This window comes from Erigeron canadensis, chromosome 2 (genome assembly GCF_010389155.1).
Source record: "Erigeron canadensis isolate Cc75 chromosome 2, C_canadensis_v1, whole genome shotgun sequence".
NCBI lineage: Eukaryota > Viridiplantae > Streptophyta > Magnoliopsida > Asterales > Asteraceae > Erigeron > Erigeron canadensis.
Genome location: NC_057762.1, coordinates 35,026,253 through 35,046,719, shown reverse-complemented (window position 1 = coordinate 35,046,719; position 20,467 = coordinate 35,026,253). Strand labels below are relative to the sequence as shown.

The 20,467-nt window shown below is 33.7% G+C and overlaps 2 protein-coding genes across 2 annotated transcripts; one reads left to right on the top strand and one right to left on the bottom strand.

Annotated features, from left to right (window-relative positions):
* The first annotated feature begins 1,560 nt into the window (after positions 1–1,560).
* LOC122586886 (calcium-transporting ATPase 2, plasma membrane-type-like) lies at positions 1,561–6,093 on the top strand. The gene is made up of 6 exons (XM_043758903.1): positions 1,561–1,906; positions 2,604–4,571; positions 4,671–4,829; positions 4,924–5,095; positions 5,182–5,480; positions 5,567–6,093. Exons 1-6 carry the CDS (start codon positions 1,730–1,732, stop codon positions 5,804–5,806), a joined length of 3,015 nt encoding a protein of 1,004 aa, XP_043614838.1. The 5' UTR covers positions 1,561–1,729; the 3' UTR covers positions 5,807–6,093.
* Positions 6,094–6,371: 278 nt separating this feature from the next.
* On the bottom strand, positions 6,372–13,643 carry LOC122588152. Its single transcript, XM_043760286.1, has 5 exons — positions 12,543–13,643; positions 11,325–11,789; positions 10,175–11,233; positions 9,424–9,580; positions 6,372–7,564 (listed from the first exon to the last, which is right to left on the bottom strand). Exons 1-5 carry the CDS (start codon positions 13,641–13,643, stop codon positions 6,564–6,566), a joined length of 3,783 nt encoding a protein of 1,260 aa, XP_043616221.1. The 3' UTR covers positions 6,372–6,563.
* Positions 13,644–20,467: the final 6,824 nt, after the last annotated feature.

Here is a 20,467-nt window from a genome sequence, read left to right as displayed (position 1 = left end):
CTTTGTAGATGGTGATCATATTTTTTTGCCAAGTTATTACCAATCTAGCTAGTTATTATATCCAAATAAACAATATTTATGATTGATCCACTAAGTAATATTTTATCATTTTATGCGATTGTAGTTGGGTAGTCTTTCTAGCTAGTGGTGATGCACTTCGTGGAGTTTGTTTGATGCTTTAATTTAGTTTATCTATATGCATAGTATATTATAAAGCAGATCCTCCTGTCTAAAATTTTAAGTTTCAATATTTATTTCCTTAAAATGTTCTTCTATCAATTTTATATTATCAAACACCTTCTCTGTCTCTCTCTCCTCATATCTCAACCAATCATCTTTTTTCTCTCTCCTCCATAAATCATTTACTCCTCCAATTCATTCAAAATCTTTTATCTCACAAACCGTACATCGATAAATTATAAAAATTATATGGGTGTTCTTAAAATCTTTCATTAGAATGTCATTCGATATACTTTCGATGAATTTTTAAATCCGATGGCGGAACCCGTATGGTTAAGGCCTTTGGCTATCACACTTTATGACCTATCATCCCACCATCTCATTGCCGCAACGCGCGGATACTTACTCTCGTAACCTAAAATACTTCAATAATAATAATTTGGTAGTATATAAATACGTCAATTCATAATTCTTAGATTTAACTATGCATAAGATTATAAGAAGATAATATGCTAAGAATATAAAAAGGAAAAATAATAAAAATTTATATATATATTTTTTTTTGACATTTCGGATATCATAATGAAGGGTCTAGATTATGTTTTCTTAATTTTTAATCAGGTCCACGCTAAAGATATCTCACCGAGTATATAACCCCGTAATTTAATAATTAGTGAAATCCACGTGTCAATATCGTAAAGTTTTAGGTTAATTTAAAGCGTATAAGTTAGGTTAATTTATCATTTTTCATTCGATTTGAATAATGATAAATCAACCTAATTTATATGTTTAGATATCAATCTAATTAATCATAGGATGATGACATGTGGAATAATCAAAAGATAAGATTAGAAAAAAAGATTGGTGTTAAATTTTAAAGTTTTTGGTTAATTTTTAGAGATATAAGTTAGATCGATTTATCATTTTTCCATTTAATTTTATGAAATCTATAAATTTTAAACTATTATTAATAGTATTAATTAACTTGTAAGTTGCACTGAACTAAATATCAAACCAGTCAGCCCCTAGTCTTTTACGCGTTTACACGGTGTTTCACACGTTAGAAAGGACCCCACGAAAAATGCTTTTTAAGTTTTCTATCGAATAAAGAAAAAGGAAAACGCGCTCTAGAATGACAACACTGGCGCCAATTTCCTTTAATATTCTAGCATATCATTTTCATTATTACATACATACATATATATACTTTCTTTTTACATACACACACAAATTTGATTTGATGTTCTGTTCTTTGCCGTTAATATCGCACTTAGATACCATATTCTAACCAGACGAAGCTTCCTAGATCTTTCCAAAACACTTCAAAAATTTTGTTGCATCCTTAAATTGATTATTTCTCTACAATTTCCTTTTCTCCAAGCTAAGTGTCGATCTCATGGTGGTTTCTGTATATATACATAGTTTTATTGACCTTTTCTTATCATCATCATCATCATCAAAAAAGAATATTGAAGTAAGTTTTTAAAAAAGATTACAAATTATATAAATAAATTAATTTATATTGTGAGATTGGGAATTGAAGGTCGGGATGGAGAGTTATTTGAATGAGAATTTTGGAGGGGTGAAGGCAAAGAATTCGTCACAAGAAGTGTTGCAAAAGTGGAGAGATGCGTGTGGTCTTGTTAAGAACCCGAAACGGAGGTTTCGGTTTACGGCTAATATCGAAAAACGTAATGAAGCTGCTGATATGATTCGTGCTAATAAGGTCCCTAGCAATCTTTTCTCCTTTTTTTTTTTATATTCACATTATTAATTACTTGATGAGATCTTTATTAGTTACTCTTTTGACTTTAATTGTTATGTATGAAATTTTTATTAATCACCAGGACTCAAACATTATAATCTTTGGACCGACTTGGTCTTTTGATTTTGCTTGTTTGTTTAGGAGAGACCAAGTATTAAGATTTGAAGGTTGACTATTGACTTGCGCTTTTCTTGACTAGGTCAACTGGGCTTCTTCTTTTTTTAAAGAAGACCGTCTAGGCAGTTATATATAATTTTTTCTCTGCATTGTATATATTAGTCTTAAAATTATAAAGATAAGTTAGTTAAACATATTATAAAAAAAAATGGTAAAGTGAGTGGGAACCGTTTAGGTACCCAAAGTGCAAATGCATAGAACTTATATGTCCGGTGAAGCACCGTGCTCACGCATGGATCACATGATTCAGTTTATTTACTCTCTTTTTTTTGTCAAATTTCGAATATGTGACTTGCTGTCTTGGCCCATATGGTCACATAGTGACAGTACCACTGGTAAACGTATGTTTAATTACATAAACTTTAATTTGTCATCTGCTAGCCACTTTCTTTTCCTACTTTTATTAAAATGCCCTGTTTGTATTCATTGGTTTGTACATACTCATAATTTGAAGTACTAATGGTGAATGATATGATTACAGAACTTGAGGGTTGCCGTTTTGGTGTCAAAGGCAGCCTTTCAGCTAATGCAAGGTGCAGAAACCAGCAGTTATGAATTACCTGAGGAATTCAAGACTGCTGGTTTCGGTATCAGTGCTGATGAAGCAGGAACACTTGTTGAAAGTCGTAACCCCGAAAAGTTGAAAAACCATGGTGGGGTAGATGGTCTTGCAAACAAGCTTAAAACATGTACTACTAATGGGCTTGCAATGGATGACAAACAGTTGACTTGCAGACAGGAACTTTTTGGAACTAATGAGTTCACCGAACGTGTGCAGAGGAGCTTTTTGGTGTTTGTATGGGAAGCCCTGCAAGATATGACACTTATGGTTCTTGCTGCGTGCGCTTTTATCTCTTTGATTGTCGGCATTGCAACTGAAGGATGGCCAATGGGAGCTCATGACGGTCTTGGAATTGTTGCCAGTATCTTGTTGGTGGTGTTTGTAACCGCGACTAGTGATTATCGTCAATCTCTGCAGTTTAGGGATTTGGATAAAGAGAAAAAGAAGATATCTATTCAAGTTACTAGAAACGGTTTTAGGCAAAAGTTATCAATATATGAGTTACTTCCTGGTGATATTGTACATCTTGGTATAGGAGATCAAGTGCCTGCAGATGGCCTTTTCCTTTCCGGATTTGCAGTCTCTATCGACGAATCTAGTTTGACTGGAGAAAGCGAGCCAGTAAAAGTCAACACCGAAAATCCCTACTTGTTGTCTGGAACTAAAGTTCAAGATGGTTCATGTAAGATGCTGGTTGTCACTGTAGGCATGAGAACTCAATGGGGAAAATTAATGGCAACTCTTACTGAAGGCGGAAATGATGAAACCCCATTGCAGGTTAAGTTAAATGGAGTAGCAACTATCATTGGAAAGATCGGTCTTATATTTGCTATAGTGACATTTGCAGTTTTGGTACAAAAACTATTTGCTAGTAAGATTATAGAAGGAACACAATGGAGCTGGTCTGGTGATGATGCATTGATGTTGTTGGAATATTTTGCTATTGCTGTCACAATTGTTGTTGTTGCGGTTCCAGAAGGGTTACCATTGGCTGTCACATTGAGCCTTGCATTTGCCATGAAGAAGATGATGAATGACAAAGCACTTGTCCGCAATCTTGCCGCCTGTGAAACCATGGGGTCTGCAACAACTATATGCAGTGATAAAACCGGGACGCTGACCACCAACCATATGACCGTTGTTAAATCTTGCATTTGTATGAATGTAGGTCAGCCTGACATCCCAGAAAGCGTTAAGAAGATTCTTATACAATCTATCTTCACTAACACGGGTGGAGAAGTTGTGAGTAACAAAGACGGAAAGCGTGAGATACTCGGGTCACCAACAGACACTGCCATTCTGGAGTTTGGCTTGTCACTTGGTGGTGACTTCCAATCTGAACGCCAGGCAGTCAAAGTTCTTAGAGTTGAGCCGTTTAACTCTACAAAGAAGCAAATGGGGGTGGTATTGGAGCTTCCTGGAGGAAGTGTAAGAGCTCATTGTAAAGGTGCTTCAGAAATAGTTTTGGCTGCTTGTGACAAAGTGATCGACGAAAATGGTGAAGTTGTAACTCTTGACGATGAAAAAATTAACTATTTAAAGAGTACAATCGAATCATTTGCTGGTGAAGCTCTTCGAACTCTATGCCTTGCATATATAGACCTGGAAAGTGGTGTCTCAGCCGAAACTCCCATTCCATCTTCGGGGTATACTTGTATTGGAATTGTGGGTATTAAAGATCCTGTCCGTCAAGGAGTCAAGGAGTCAGTAGCCCTTTGTCGATCAGCTGGTATTACTGTTCGTATGGTTACAGGAGACAATATAACTACTGCTAAAGCCATAGCCAGGGAATGTGGAATACTTACAGACGACGGGATTGCAATTGAGGGTCCAGAATTCCGTGAGAAGAGCTTGGAAGAACTGCTTGTACTAATTCCTAAGATTCAGGTTCGTATCATATTTCATAATTTTGTTCTTGGCATGTTTTGAATAGTTTAGCTAATGGATAATGAATCTAACTATGAATCTTTAATTTGAGTTATATAGGTTATGGCTAGATCTTCACCCCTAGATAAGCACACACTGGTGAAACACTTGCGCACCACGTTTGGTGAGGTTGTTGCGGTTACTGGAGATGGGACAAATGATGCCCCGGCCCTTCATGAAGCAGATATAGGCCTTGCCATGGGCATTGCTGGAACTGAGGTCAGCAAATAACCACCTTCGTCATCTGCAAATTTTTGATTTTCCTATGCAAACATTATTAAATTCTGATGTTCAACACATCCTTATATTTCAGGTTGCCAAAGAGAGTGCAGATGTTATTATTCTAGATGACAATTTCTCCACAATTGTCACTGTCGCTAAATGGGGCCGATCAGTCTATGTTAACATTCAGAAATTTGTACAGTTTCAACTGACTGTCAATATCGTCGCTTTGATAGTGAACTTCACATCAGCTTGTTTGACAGGTACGTTGATTTTAACTGCCAATTTCAACTAATTACATAAAGTACATATTGTTATATATTCTTAACAATTTGTGTTACTTCTTCAGGGAGCGCTCCCCTCACAGCTGTTCAACTTTTGTGGGTGAACATGATCATGGATACATTGGGAGCACTGGCATTGGCAACCGAGCCTCCAAATGATGAACTAATGAAGAGATCCCCGGTTGGAAGAAAGGGAAACTTTATAAGCAATGTCATGTGGAGGAATATATTTGGGCAGGCTGTTTATCAATTTGCAGTTATTTGGCTACTTCAATCAAAAGGGAAACCGTTTTTTGGCCTTTATGGAGATGACTCCGAACTCATCCTCAACACCCTCATTTTCAATTGCTTTGTCTTCTGTCAGGTAACTTCGTTTTTATATAATCAAATCTTCAAACCATTGTGATCACCTATCATGAACTAATAGTATTTGATTGATAAATTCTGCAGCTCTTTAATGAAGTTAACTCTCGAGAAATGGAGAAAGTAAATGTTTTAGATGGCATATGGAAGAACAAGGTTTTTGTAAGCGTCATCACTGCAACTGTTATTTTCCAGATCATAATAATCGAGTACCTGGGTACCTTTGCAAATACATCACCATTAACTGCGACTCAATGGTTGTTTAGCATTTTTACGGGATTTTTAAGCATGCCTATTGCTGCATTCCTGAAGGGGATACCTGTTTAGGGTAACATGATGAAGCCGGGCTGCTACTTGAAGATGGTCTTTTCAGCTTGCCCGGGCTTCACTAGATTTAGCTTTTTTATGCCATCCGGGCTACCAATGCTTTTAGCAGACTACTGTGATGGGCATTTTATTAACTTCGGTAGAAAACAAATGAAAATTTAAAATTGTAACCTGGCATCTTACTACTGGCCTACTCTTGTAAGATCCCTTGCATTATCTTCTTTAGGTATCTGTGTAAGTATACTCTTGTACAGTTATTTGGTTTATTCATTTCGAATGTTTTCTAAGGCTTTATTTTTTTATTCCATTAAAGATGTACTTTAAATGCAATTATCTTTGTCTTAATCTGTGTAGTTTGAAATTGCAACATAAGTATTTATACTTCCAGAGATACATGCAACATCATTATATTGGAGATTGAGAACTGTGTAAAAAACTTAGTTGCAGAAACATGCAATCAGTTGAACTGTCTTTCTCAGAGAGTTCAGAACTATCAGCATTACCAGTCTTGAAAATAAGTACTATCAATGTTGCTATGTTTGATTTTCCTAAAAGGACAATCGAGTTTAATTTAGGATAATGTAACCACACTTTCATTTATAATATATACTTGGAGATAACAAATAAAAAAGTTCAAGATTTGAATTATAGAGTAATAAAGTAACTTACAAAACAAACCTAAAGGCTGAGTTTCATTTGCATTAGCAATTTGATTTTCTTTTCTACCAAGCAACTTACACCATCAGGAGTCAAAAAATCAAGTTTCCATAGATTCCTTTATCCCTTCATCTAAGTAAGATCTCCAAATAGGTTCAACCATCAATCTAGCTCTTTCCAACCGCTCTTTTTCATGTTCGTCTCCAATCACATCAGCCATCTTCTCCATCTGAGGGTACATACGTTGTAAAGATTTCAACATCAGGTTCAGGTCTACCCACTCTTTTTTATCATGCTTTGCTAGCTTGACAGACACAAAATGTAGCAACCCAGATACCAATTCAAAATCTTTCTTGTTTAAAGCGGCCATTGAAGCATCCAATAGAAACGCCCCAACTGCATCTAGTACACTCTGGTTACCTCTCAGGAGCATAATCATTGCATCAACAACTTTTCTAAATGCAGTAAAATTTGATGATAAGGCAACTTTGTCATCGTTGACATCTGACTCTGCCTCTTGTTGGTCAAAGATTTCGATTTTTGCCAATATCGAGAGCCATGAAGAGAAACCAAACCTTGTTTCTGCAAATGCACTGGATGATGGTGATGATGATGATGATGATGATGATGATGATGATGATGGTTTCTGTATTTGCAAGGAACCCAGAGCAAGAATCAAATCAGGCAACCATGATTTTGTTGCAGAAAGTGCCAGTGATCCATACCGAGACCCCAGATGTTCTTCAACTGAAATAAAAAGATCAAGCAGATCATTCGCAAGGTTATGGGCTTCAGTAGATGGTGGGGTAGATTCTGAAGAACTTGCAAGGACTAGATTTAGCAGCTTTGCTGCATAAGTGAATGAGCTCTTCAGACATAAAAATGTTTCTTCTAAATCTTCATCCTTAAATTCGAGCAGGCCATGTGAATGCTTCCTTAAGCTAAAAGTTACAAATTTTATGTATTGTCTTGTAAAGCTCAAACATCTCTCTTGGCACTCATGGGTACGATCTAACGTACTTGAATCAATAATAAACTTGAGAATCGATGTTGACAGCTTCACCATGTTTGGTAGCCACTTATGTTCTGAATAAGGCAATCCTACAAGACACATAAAGATAACCAATATCCATTAAAAGTTCACCAGTGGTATATAGGTAGAAATATCAGTACAGCATGCAAACCATGAATATATAACCCCTTAGTATATTTCAAGATTTCTCGAAAGTACCATGTATTGGATGTTTTTAAGAAGAATGCAGATAATTGGATTTATATATAAAAACAGCTGGAAAGCCAAACATATGAGTTTGCAATTGAGGTAATATATGATCAAGAGTTTTAACCAACTAAGTTGAGCATAAATGCAGTTGCATCTACCGCCATTGTCCCTCTAGTTTGAAGCGGTTTGATTTAAGAATCAAAACAGCTTTGGGTTTGAACATGTCAAAAACATGATTGTTAGTTCATTACTATAGTAATTTAATAGAATGAATTAAGAGGTTGGCTGACTTTCAACTGGTTTGACCCATTTGCTCTACGTGGTGCTAGACTTTTTTATTAGACCCATTTGAGCTAAAACATGGGCAACACTCTAACAGAAGGTGCTAGGGTGTAGGTCTAATTTCTACCATAGGGTGCTTAACCTAAATGCTATCTCTGACCTACCCTTGGGTACTACTGTCTTTATGGGTTCATATCTCCATTAAATCTTTGGCAATTGAAAATAAGGCATATGCAACAATCATAGTAGAATGTAGCAATATATGCAGAACGCAGCTAAAATAACCATCAGAAATTTGCTCTACGTGGTGCTAAACTTTTTTATTAGACCCATTTGAGCTAAAACATGGGCCATTTCTAACTAACAGAAGGTGCTAGGGTGTAGGTCTAATTTCTACCATAGGGTGCTTAACCTAAATGCTGAGTTTCCTTATTTTGAGAACCATTTTTTTGGTAAGAACCATGAAAACTCCTAAATAATATATTTGTTCACAGGTTTTTTTTGTTCATTCACATGTGAAATGATATAAAAAAAAGTATGTTGTAGAAGAAACTTTTTTAAAAAACCTTCATAATAGCCTTTTGTGAACTTGTGAATAAGTATGTTGTTTTCGTTCACATGTTAACAAATGGGATAAGGTTTTGAAAAAAACTTTCTTCTACAACATGTATTTTTATAACGTTTCACTTATGAATGAACAAAAAAAACATGTGATCCAATACATAATTTAAGAGTTCTCAAGGTTCTTACAAAAAAATGGGTTCTCAAAATAAGGCTCCCCTATCTCACCTACCCTTGGGTACTACTGTCTTATATGAGTGAGGTTATGGGTTCAAATCTCCATTAAATCTTTGGGAGTTGAAAATAAGGCATAAGCAACAATCATAGTAGAATGTAGCAATATATGCAGAACGCAGCTAAAATAACCATCAGAAATTTGGTTGCAATTGTGAGCCACTGTGTTTGATCAATTAGAATTATCATGACTAAATAGTTGGTGTATTTCTACAGACCCAGATGTCCAATTGACTGACATGTCTTAATAAAGATTTTGAAATTATCATGAGAATCAACTAATTCCAATCAAAGAGTCTTGCTTCTGTTGTTTATTGCTATCAAGTGACAGATGCCAGCAAAAAGAGCATCACTGACATTAGTTTTTACTTCTTCCACATAATAACTTACGTAAGGGGAACAACATGAATAATTGTTAACCTTTTACTCTTTTAGCACCCTGGCATTAATGACTAACCAAAAACAGTGAATTTGTCCAGCAGCTGATAGAAAAGCTAGAAATATATGTTACTATCTATATCATCACTCTCACAACCTCTCTTTGTAAATCAAAAAACATAATCTGGCCAACAAACTATGAAACATCATATAAAAATAAAAGAGAAAGATTAGCTAAAAAGGCATTTAGTATAAAATGAGTATGACACTAGGAGACATTTACCACGATCTTTGTGTTTAAGGTCATCCTCATTCGCCCGTGTGTGCTTCTTTTCGGCATGTGTAGAACGTGGTGGCACCTCACAGAACTTTCTACATGCACTATATCCCTTTTTTGTACAGTGGAGAAGATGCTCAATTGTCTGCTCCAACAAAGTTTGCTGCAACCACATAGGATGGGTAAGGTGGGATAAGTGGATGCAAGTGATGTAACAACCATAACAAATTAAGTGATGCTACACTGATTACTAATGGATAACAAATTTGGATTGGCTACAAAGATCATTATTTGTATGTGGTACCTTATAAGGGCATCAAGAAAAAAACACATGTATAGAGTTTCAGACTTAATGCATGTGTTAGGTTTTATCATTCATGATATACATAAAGTTGGGGAAAATGTGGATCGTCAATATTTTGATATATCTGTCAAGTGTCAACTACTGGAAAACGAGCATAACCTGAAACTGTTTGATGAAAATTTCATATAAACTAGTAAAGAACTGTGCATGCCTGAGAAAAACAAAGGATTTTATAACAAGGTAAATGAGAATAAATTTGGACTTTGGCCTTGGATGTATCATTGATTATCAAGATCTCTTCAAGTGTACAATATAACCATGTTTCATAACTTTACTGATATACTTGTTAACTATAAAAGTTACAAAGAGGAGAGCAGATTGTATGAAAAGTGAAACACAAAAAATATATTCCAAGAAGAAAGCATATAGAAGATAACTTGTTTTGTACTTTACCTCTGAAGATAACCTTGTTGAACCATCACTATTGCTATCATTTACAGTCAAATTTCTAACAGACATATGAAGACTGAGTGATGTGTATGCCAACACAGGAGTATTGTTAATGTAATTACACTCCAGGCACTCCTTAATGCTGAACTCAGAGATGACCTTTAAAGCATGGAATACAGATTCTCGACTTCCGGAACCTAACACTGTTTTCCGACTGTTGCTGTATGCGAGAAGATCTTTCAATTGCCAAGCTATACCAACAGAAACTGCGTAATCCTCACAGAAACTACTTTGAGAAGTATCAGAACACTTCTTCCCACTAGCACGTTTACACTTAACAGAAACTTTACTACCATGTTTAACTTTTCTCTTCTTTTCTGGGGGAGAATTATGTCTTGTTCTTTCTGTGTGATATTTAGCTATACATCCATTGGCAGTTTTTTGTAAAAGCTTTGTAAATTCTGCAAGCATATACTCCATCCAACCACATGACAAAACCATTTTATGGACCAACCTCACTTGAGCCTGTTTTTCCTTATTATCAGATAAGCCGGTACATTTAGTGACCAGTGCCATGGCTTCTTGGCGAAGAACACCAGCAGCATCAATAAGAACAGTAGAAACAATGTCGCACACAGATGCTTGAGCACGACCTGAACTTGCAGCAGCGAACAAGGACATCAACTTTTTAGAAGTCAACTCTTCCTTAAGAGCATCTCTATATTTTGCCTTGGTAGATAGACTGTTGCATATGTTAGCAGCAGCCATGAGCATGCCATCAATTTGATCTGCACCCGTAGTGGCAGGTAAGAGAACCAAAGTTATGAGAAGTTTAAAAAGTGTAATTAGTGAATGTGATGATGCCCCTTCAGACAGAGCAAATTCACAAAACTTTGCGGCAGCAAGCGGTGACCTCTTTATAAGTGCTACACACCGATTGCAGGCTTCTTCTGGGTCAACTGTTATGGGAAAATACGAAGGTAGGAGAAGCTTGGTGATCTTTTGCCCAACAAGTGGTTGATCATTAGCAAGTGTTGATAACAGGACATTTAGATGCACCACCTATAGAAGATCAACAAAAATTACATTAACAACTGAAGAGATGCTTGAGTGGATGTTCATTTTGTCATTGCAATTTACAGAGAACTAGTACCTTATTAAAATGAAAATCGTGAATACCCCGTAGAAGAAGTAGGAGATCTACAATAGCACTGCGTATTGAAAGGGCCGAATCCAGAATCAAATGCCCTAATCTTGGCAAAATCACTTTGAGAATCTCATGGGATTGAGGATTTTTAATCAAATAGATGATACCGTTTACTGCTGAAAGCCTGACTGCATTGCAAGCATCATGGGTCATATCATCTAATATCTTGGTAATAACTTTGGTGATGATAGAAGACGAAATTGTCTCCCAAAACATGTGAAGAATTCGACAAGAACCTTCAACAGCCACAGCTCTTATATCAGGACAATCGTCAACAATTAATTTCTCTATTAAGAAGAATTGCTTATGAAGCAATTCATCTTTAGCTTCCCTTGTAGCGTCAGGATCTTCAAGAGGAAACACATCTATCAGTAAGTGCAGTGCATTTTGACGAACATTTGAGTTTGCAGCCTACCAAAGAAACGTTACACAACCCAACATGTTCATCAGATTGATACAATAATCTAGCTCCATGAAGGTATAGTTCTAATAGAAAAAGAAAAAAACTTCAAGCGCATATGCAATTCTCATTCCAGGAAGGAAAATAATTTCCATTTGCTGTAATCCATAATCGAATTGCTGTTGTTGTTACCGTAAATCACCATTTTAAAATCATATGGACTTGTTTTTTTGGTTTGTATATTCTGGCAGCTCTAAATATCATAGTTCCATATCTCCTGGAACAAGGACATGATGAAGCTTCTGTTCTCACACTCTCTCATAAAGCAAGGAATCAAACTCCAATTCTTAAATTTAACTCATTGGACAATGTTCCACTCAGCTGGTTGCAAGACATTCTTGGGCTCTAGAATTTATTCAAGGAAGTTGAGAACCTACTACGTTTTCCTATAATATAGTTACAGGCGCCACCTACTATATATAAAAACATCTTTAAGGCATGGTTACATGACACATTCACTTGGGTTATCAAGAGTAGGCCATTTCATAAGCATATATACTATGTACTTTATATTATCACTTGAGCAATGGTAAATGTTCCATGTTAACAGGTTTTGCATAATGCTGCAATACTAATTGCCTAACTATTTAAAGCCTATCTATAACAAATAACTAATGAATTACAATAAGTCCATGTCCATCAAAAAATCAAGCAAAAAGAAGTAGCATGAATGAAGTGGCAGGACTCAGGAGAAAGAAAATCACCTGCAAAGAACGGAATATAACAGGCTCTGCAAGATTAAAAAAAAGCTTATCCACCCCATCAGTAGTCCGCTGGCTTATAAACCCACCTAAAACCCTCCTGATAGAAACAGCAAAAGCGCCACTACTAGCATGAATCGACCCCTCAATCAATTGCTGCAGAAACTCATTCTCGATCTCCTCTCTGGACTCCCCTTCCGAAGCCTTCCAAGCCCTAAACACAATATCAGCATAAGCCTCCAACATCGACTTCTTTCCAAACACTATCTGAGACCTAATCATAGCCAAAGACTCCTTCATAAGTTGCCTCGACAACCCAAACATAAACGCCAAAAACCTTCTCCCTTCATCCATTTTCAGAAACAAAGGCGATATCAAACACCTAATCAACAACAACTTCAAATCATCTATACTCTCGTCCTCAAAGTCAAACAACGCAAACGCTTCACGTAACGCATACACTCTATGAACATCCACTTTCTTCTTAAATGTTAACGCTTTCGACAACATAAAAGGCAACGACTGCGAAATTAAACTATCTCTACCTACTAATTCTCTCTTCCACCACTCTTCACATAAACACGCAATATCCGATAACAAATTCAATTCCTTTTCAAACAAAATTAAATTATCATGTAATTCCTGAACAGCAGGTAACAAATCATTCACACTAAACACATTTTTCGGATGCGAAACACACATCTGAATTACATAACTACATATCCGTAAATTTTCAATAACCTCATTTTGCACTTTATCAATTTTACCTGAAACGACATCGTTTTCATTTCCTTCATTCTTATTATTTTCGGTCCGGCGAGTGGATCTACGAGCACGTTTAGTTGGCGGAGTTGTAGGCGAACTCGCACCGTCTGTAGATCCGGATCCGGGTTCGGATCCGGACAGGTTTTTGAACCGAGTGATGGATTGTGAAATCGAAAGGCGAAGTGATAAAGGAAGTGAAGATACGACGTCGGATGATGACTTGAGAGAGTGAATCAGGGTTTTAAGTGATGGTTTTACTGATCGGAACCCTAATTTGGTCGCTGATGAAAGGAATTCATCGGCGGATGATTTGAGTGACGACCGGAGTCTTTTTTCCATTTCCTGGTGATTTTTGGAAACCGGGTTTTGGGTTTTGATTTTTGAGAGGAGGAAAATTTTGAAATGTTTGTAGTGGCGCTCAATTCCTTTGCTATTTTAATAAGAATTTTTATTTTATTTTACTCCCTATTTCTTAAGGTTTGACTGTTTGAATTTTCGAACTAGCACGGTATTCGCGTAACGCGATTGTGTTGAAAGTAACAATGATCTGATGGTGGTGACGACTGGTAATGATGACGATGACAATGGTGGCAACGTCGAATAGTGTCAGTTGATGTAAATGTAATTACTATACATTTGGTAGTTGAAATATTTTAAAAATAAGAATTTAGAATGTAAAATTAGTTTATTAAGGACAAGTAATTAAAATCTTATAAATAATAAAAAAACAGGTTTATTAAGGGTAAATTGATTATTACCAAACTCCTTTATTTTTAGTTTTTCAATAAGATGGTAACATTTGTATAATGTAATAAAAATAACGGGCTAACATAAATTGTTTTAATTGGATTACTGTTAAAGAGTCTATAGCCAAATAAACTAGATCTATACCCGGTCGTTGACCGGGTTAAACAAATATTTATATATTTTATAGTTTACGAAAACTTTATTTGAGTTAGTTCATCATTATTAGAATAGAAATAAAATGAAACAAATAATTAGATTCAAGAGATTATATGTATATATATATATATAATAGAATTAAAGAAAAAAATTATCGCTTACAAATCTGGATCAAAAAACATTGCATGGTCCTAATAACATGATACGTTATACAAGATTAGATATGGAGCTAAGAGTTTACAAATGAGTTATGTGTATGAAACCATGAATATTATTTTTGTAATCAGTTGCATATAAAATGTTTTCAACACCCTAACATTATAAAGCTATCAATACTTGATCAAACTCAAAATCCAACTTACCAAAAATAACTAACCCAAAAATAACTCATATGATTTACCAGCCCGCTAACTCATTTGATTCGAAACAACTCATTTGACTAACTTAACTAAAACCAATCAATTTAACCTGTCATCTCTGTTAACTTAAAAACTACCAATTTGACCATGACTTAAAATCAACCCACTTGAAAGCATTAACATGTAAGTCATTTGAGCCCAAAGCATCTTATCTGACCTGTCAACCCTCCAACCCATTAATTAATCAAGTCGACTCAAGGCCACCCTAATTAACCCGTATAAATCCAGGTTCTAAATTGAAATTTATAATGGGTCGAGTTAGGGTTCGAGTTTTTCTTTATGTTAATTCCCCAACTCTACCAAGGTTGTCAGGCCAACCCGCCAATCCAAAAATCCTAATTATTACCGACGAAGTCTACCTAAAACTATAACATTTCACCTGCTAACTTGGCAACCCACTTGACCTAAAAAATAACTCATTTGACTCACTTGATTTAAAAACAACCTACTTAAATGCATTAACATTAAGCCTACTTGAATAAAACCATTTTATTTGACAAGTCAACCCGCCAACCCATGTATTAATCAGAGGGGTCGCTGGATTGAGTTTTTTACCATGAAACTTTTAATGGATTGGGTTTAGACCAAAGATTCTCAACCCACCAATTACACTTGAGTCTACCTGATTGATAGCATTGCTATAAAGCATATAAGCCGGTCTTAAATTATTAAATTTGAAGGATAATAATTCTACCACCTTACCCTTATCATTATCAATGAGTCGTATTTAGGTAATTTTAAATTCGAACCCGATTAAAATTCTCACTCCCAAACCTGGACCTAGAGCCGCTAAATTCCGACTTATTGGGTATTGGGGCCAAAAATAATCGGGGATTCTTTAACTTTATTTTTGTTTTTTTGAAATCCTCTTACTTACTATATATATTTATCTGGTTTTTCTTAAACTTTTTACTTAATATAATCGGGGATTCGTTATTTTATTTATGTTTTTGAAATCCTTTTAGCCTTATACCCATTTGATATTGAATGAAAAAAAGTAAAAGGGTGAAAACCCTTAGTTCCTATGTACAGTTTAATACCCAGAATGTAGATCCATAAAACTCATGTCTAGTGTCTTACAATTCTCACACATAAATCATAAGATGTAGTTTCTCCACTTACTTTTGACAAATTTCAAACATATAACATTCCATGCCGCTGTCAATTCTTTATTATGTTTTTAGCTTATGGATTTGTTCTTATTATTAGTTTATTATTTTTTTTTCGAGAACATTTTATCATTAACTTTGATATGAGTATTTAGTTATGAATCAAATCCAATTATTGTATCTTTGAATTTATTACATACTATAATAAACGAGTATCATGTGAACAATATTTTTTTTGTCTTTATCTGCATTTTAAATATAAATAAGAGATTTAGCAAATATGCAACAAAGAACAGACTTGGTAGAGTGGTTGGTGTCTATGCCCGGAGGTCACAGGTTCAAACCCTTCCCCCCCCCCCCCCCCCCACCCCCCGCCCTCTTAGTTTGTATTTAATAATAAATATTGACACTTAGGCCCCTCTTTTTTTTCTTTTTACTTTTTGTCCCTTTTGTTTCTTTTTTATTATTTCAACCCCCTAACTTTATATAATTTATGGTTTTTTTAAACTTTTCTAATATTTTGTTTTTTATACCTTTATTACATTTAATATTTTTTTATAACTTTTTAAAATATTATAAATTTTGGTATGTACTATTTTTTTGTTTATTTTTTAAATTTTTTTTCGTTGCATTATATATCATTCATACTTTTTTAAACATTTGGTTTTTATTATTTTTTCAAATGTAACATTTTTTATATAACTTTTTCATTTGGTTTTCGTATTCTTTTTTGTCTTTTTGGTTTTCTTCTTTATCTTTTTTCTTTAGTATATTCTTTTTGTATTTTTTTAACATTTGGTTTTCAATATTTTTTTATCGCTCATAATTTTGTGGTTTTTTTACCCTACCAATAAATATAAACGCTTCAAAACCTTACGTCGCCCATCGGGCGACATGTAATTCCTAGTTTACAATAAAGCTGACAAAACCATTTGGCGTATGACACTTATGGTCCTCGTAAATTAGCATATGTACCTTTTTGATATACTTTAAATATGAGTATCATGTTACAATAAATATAGAAGTATATAAAATGGTTAAGGTCTTGGATCTTAACCATCATATTTAATGAGTTGTGATACATTGGTAAGATATTGGATCTTGAAAAATTTTATCAGGGTTTGAATCTTACTTTTACATTTGTAGGAGTGAATTATTAAGGGAGGGAAGGGTTCGAGAGTCATGAGATTCATCCTAGGTATACGTGATGTCTCAAATGCTAATTACTAACCATTAACAAATAACCCGTTGTTCAAATATATATATATATATATGGAAAAAGTGAGTATTGAGTTGTTCCCCATCTAAGCGTAGATGGGGCACAACCCCATACTCACTTCCCCCTATATATATATATATATATATATTTATATACTCCACCTCACTATATATATATTCCACCTCACACTCCATCGGTCCTTTAATACAATCACTATCTTTTTTTAACATATACAATCGCTATCCCTTCCATTTTTATTCTTTTCTTTTATTATTATGACATTGTATCATACTAGTGTTGATTTTTATCATAAATTGTTAAAACGCAAGACCATTATATTCAAGAAAAAAAAAACATGTATGAGGCTTTTAGGGGGTTTTTAATTAGGAGCTTCAAAATCCTAAGTTTTTAAAAAATAACTCTTTTAAAGAAGATAGACTTGTTTGCATGTGCATTTGAGATTAAAAGTCTCAGCTCGAAAAAGCTCCTAAAAGCCCCTAAAATGTCTTTAAAATAAAACATTGTGTAAGAATGGTTGAAATAGAAGCTCTAGCTCCTAGACACATGATCAAGCTTTAGCTCCAAACCCCTAGCTACAGTTCTAACTCGAATCTTTTCTACCAAACATACCCTAAAACTTAGTTAAAGTCTTAAAGTTTATGTTTTCTATCTATACACTAAACAACATTATAAATATTAATGAAATCCTATATACAATATCTATGTTAGAATGTTATGCATTTGTTAAAACACCCCAGGCATGCTGGAATGTCTTTCTCATAAGCTTTTGTTACCTCCGTCTATCATTAGAACATTCTTAAAAAGTTATTATCTAACTTCACGTAAAAAAAAAACACTAACATAAATAAGGATTGTTGACAACAAAAATTGGTATATAATATCAATGTATGCATGTAAATGTTCAGACAACTTCAAGAAATGCAAATCTTCTTACTACAACATTTGTCAAACTTTAATAGGCAAGATTTCTAATGTAATGGTGTAATAATAGTTACATTAAATATCAAAAAAGATTTACCATAATTAGATATCATAGTTGACATTCAATTTAGATGGTGGAGATTGATTTGTAGGTTTATTTTTAATGGCTTAGATTAAAAGTAATCTTATTTATTTCTCTTTGTAGTGATAGCCATATATATATATATATAATATCCAATTTAAACCCTTAGATAAATGATCTTTATCACCCAAAATTCAACAACATCGGCATTCGCATCCTTGATAATTGTAATAAATAAAGTTCAATAATATTTTTTACAAAGTTAATATTTTACATGTATATTTTATATTAATATTTATTATTATGTTGACTTTATAATTATAATTATTTTGTTTTGACTAATTTATATTGCATTAAATTTGACTATAATATCAAATGAGTAAAATTTAAATCTTAGGACACTATTCAAAAATTCTATCATGTAATATAATTAAAAAAAAATTTTAGAGGTTGTGACATCCGTCACCAAAACAGGTACTTTATTATAGCCTTTAACTTAAATTCCTAATTTCTTGACTAGTAAGTCAACGAGAAACAAAAAGAATTTAAATCCCATTTCAACTCATTTATATTCATAACAATAATAATGATAAAACTAGATAATTTAGCATTTTAAGAAGATCAAATTAATACCAACTCAATCTTCTAATTTCTAGCATAACAATTTACGATTGGCAAGGAATCTCAATTCTAATAGAAACCTTATTCATAATAATTTATTAGGTGTAATTATAAACAAAATCAAATACTTATCTCTACACATAAAATATATATATGCATCATAATTTATCAAAGGAAAACTCAAAACACACTTTTACTCTTTGTTGTTTCCCTGCCGTCGAAACCAAACACACACCACAAGCACATATTTAAATCATCATCAAGCCAAGCTTTACAACCTTTATCTCAAAGCATTCATCCTAAAGATTTATTGGATATTTAGTAAGTAATCTAATTTTTCATTATGTTTTAAAAGGTTTTCATCATATAAAATCTATGGTAAAATTCTTATAAATTATATTTATTTTATTTTGTCAAGGTATCTAAGGAGTGATCATCAATTTTAGGGTAAATCACTTGTCTTCTCTTTTCACACACACATATATATATAAGCATATCTTTTTATTCATTAATCTTTATTTATAAGTAACCTATTTGATGAATATATATTATGGCAAATTTATAATAATGAATGAAAGTATTTTTTTTAGGGTTAAATCAAAAACTTGAAGTATAAATCATATTAATGTTAAAAGTTTACGTATTTATTGTAGCATAATAATTAATGTAAATAAAGAAATTCAACTATGAAGGCATGGAAATCATAATAACAGACGTAAATAGGTGTTGGAAAGATTTGAAAGTTTACATATGTATATTAGTTGCAGTAGTCTTTAAAACAGTAAGTTTGAGTTATTTCAGAATCTGGACAGATTCTGTTTGTTAACTTTGAAATGTCGTATCTTGGTCATGGAAGATGGTTAAGTCACGTTTTTGGTGTCTAAAATTAATTTCAGGAAGTCTACTTTCTGGTGGAAGTGGTTTCGTGTCAAAATATGAAGTTTAAGGTTGTCAAACGAATTTTATAACAAAACTGCGCAAAGCTGAGTTTTCAGAACAGATTTAGGTCGACTTCAAATAGTCATATCTTGGTCGATTTTATGAAATGGAAGATTATTTTTTCCAGAAACATTTTTAAGATGTTAAGAGTGTACAGTAAAAATTTGGATTTTTTTTGAAACTTCGAAGGCCCTTAACTTTTATAAAACTTTTCTGTGCGCAAACAGTGAATTTATTAACTAGTCTGTAATTATCGAATTTTTAAAAATAGTTCAAGAACAAAATAAATTCTGTAAAAATTCATTTAAGTATCTAACACATAAAAGTTACTGTGGTAAAAATTTAAGGACTTGGTTAGTTCGGGTGATCTAGAATAAAATTGATAAAGTTACCAAAAATTTCAGCGAATAAGAGCTTGTAGAACTAAATCATAAATCATTAAAACAAATACTCTATATTAAGTTATGTGACTTGTAACTTAATAATAGATGACAAATCAGTTGGGAATATTTTGAAAGTAGCCATATATGTATATATCATCAAATACGGGTTACAATGGATGGTTCTTGACCATGTCCATAATTGTAACTTGTTCATATATATGTTGTGTAGATTCTAGCGACCTTGTTGGACTTTGCATAACTACTTGCTTGTTGAGGTGAGTTTCGTGGCCCCTTTTTATTTTATTTGTTTGGGGGAAAATGATGCTCAAAACACTTTTCATTTCTTTAGTAGTTGTGCCAAACTTTTTTGTTTTCTTGGACAAATACGTGTAATTATGAAATGTGTATGCTAGCTTGTTTGTGTTGATTCCATGATGCAATAGATGTCTGTTGATATCTATTGAAGACTATTTGATATCTATCGACCAACTATATACTACAGCTGGTAGTTGTTGGTATTTAAAGCATGATTGAGTTGTTGGCAGG

Bases quoted from the DNA above. Each gene is read 5' to 3' on its own strand.
- LOC122586886 (XM_043758903.1), top strand. From the start codon at position 1,730: ATGGAGAGTTATTTGAATGAGAATTTTGGAGGGGTGAAGGCAAAGAAT. The intron at 4,572-4,670 runs GTTCGTATCATA...TGAGTTATATAG, and splicing joins TACTAATTCCTAAGATTCAG to GTTATGGCTAGATCTTCACC. The intron at 4,830-4,923 runs GTCAGCAAATAA...CTTATATTTCAG, and splicing joins TGGGCATTGCTGGAACTGAG to GTTGCCAAAGAGAGTGCAGA.
- LOC122588152 (XM_043760286.1), bottom strand. From the start codon at position 13,643: ATGGAAAAAAGACTCCGGTCGTCACTCAAATCATCCGCCGATGAATTC. The intron at 11,234-11,324 runs GTACTAGTTCTC...GATCTTCTATAG, and splicing joins ACGATTTTCATTTTAATAAG to GTGGTGCATCTAAATGTCCT. The intron at 9,581-10,174 runs GTAAAGTACAAA...ATGTGGTTGCAG, and splicing joins CAACAAGGTTATCTTCAGAG to CAAACTTTGTTGGAGCAGAC.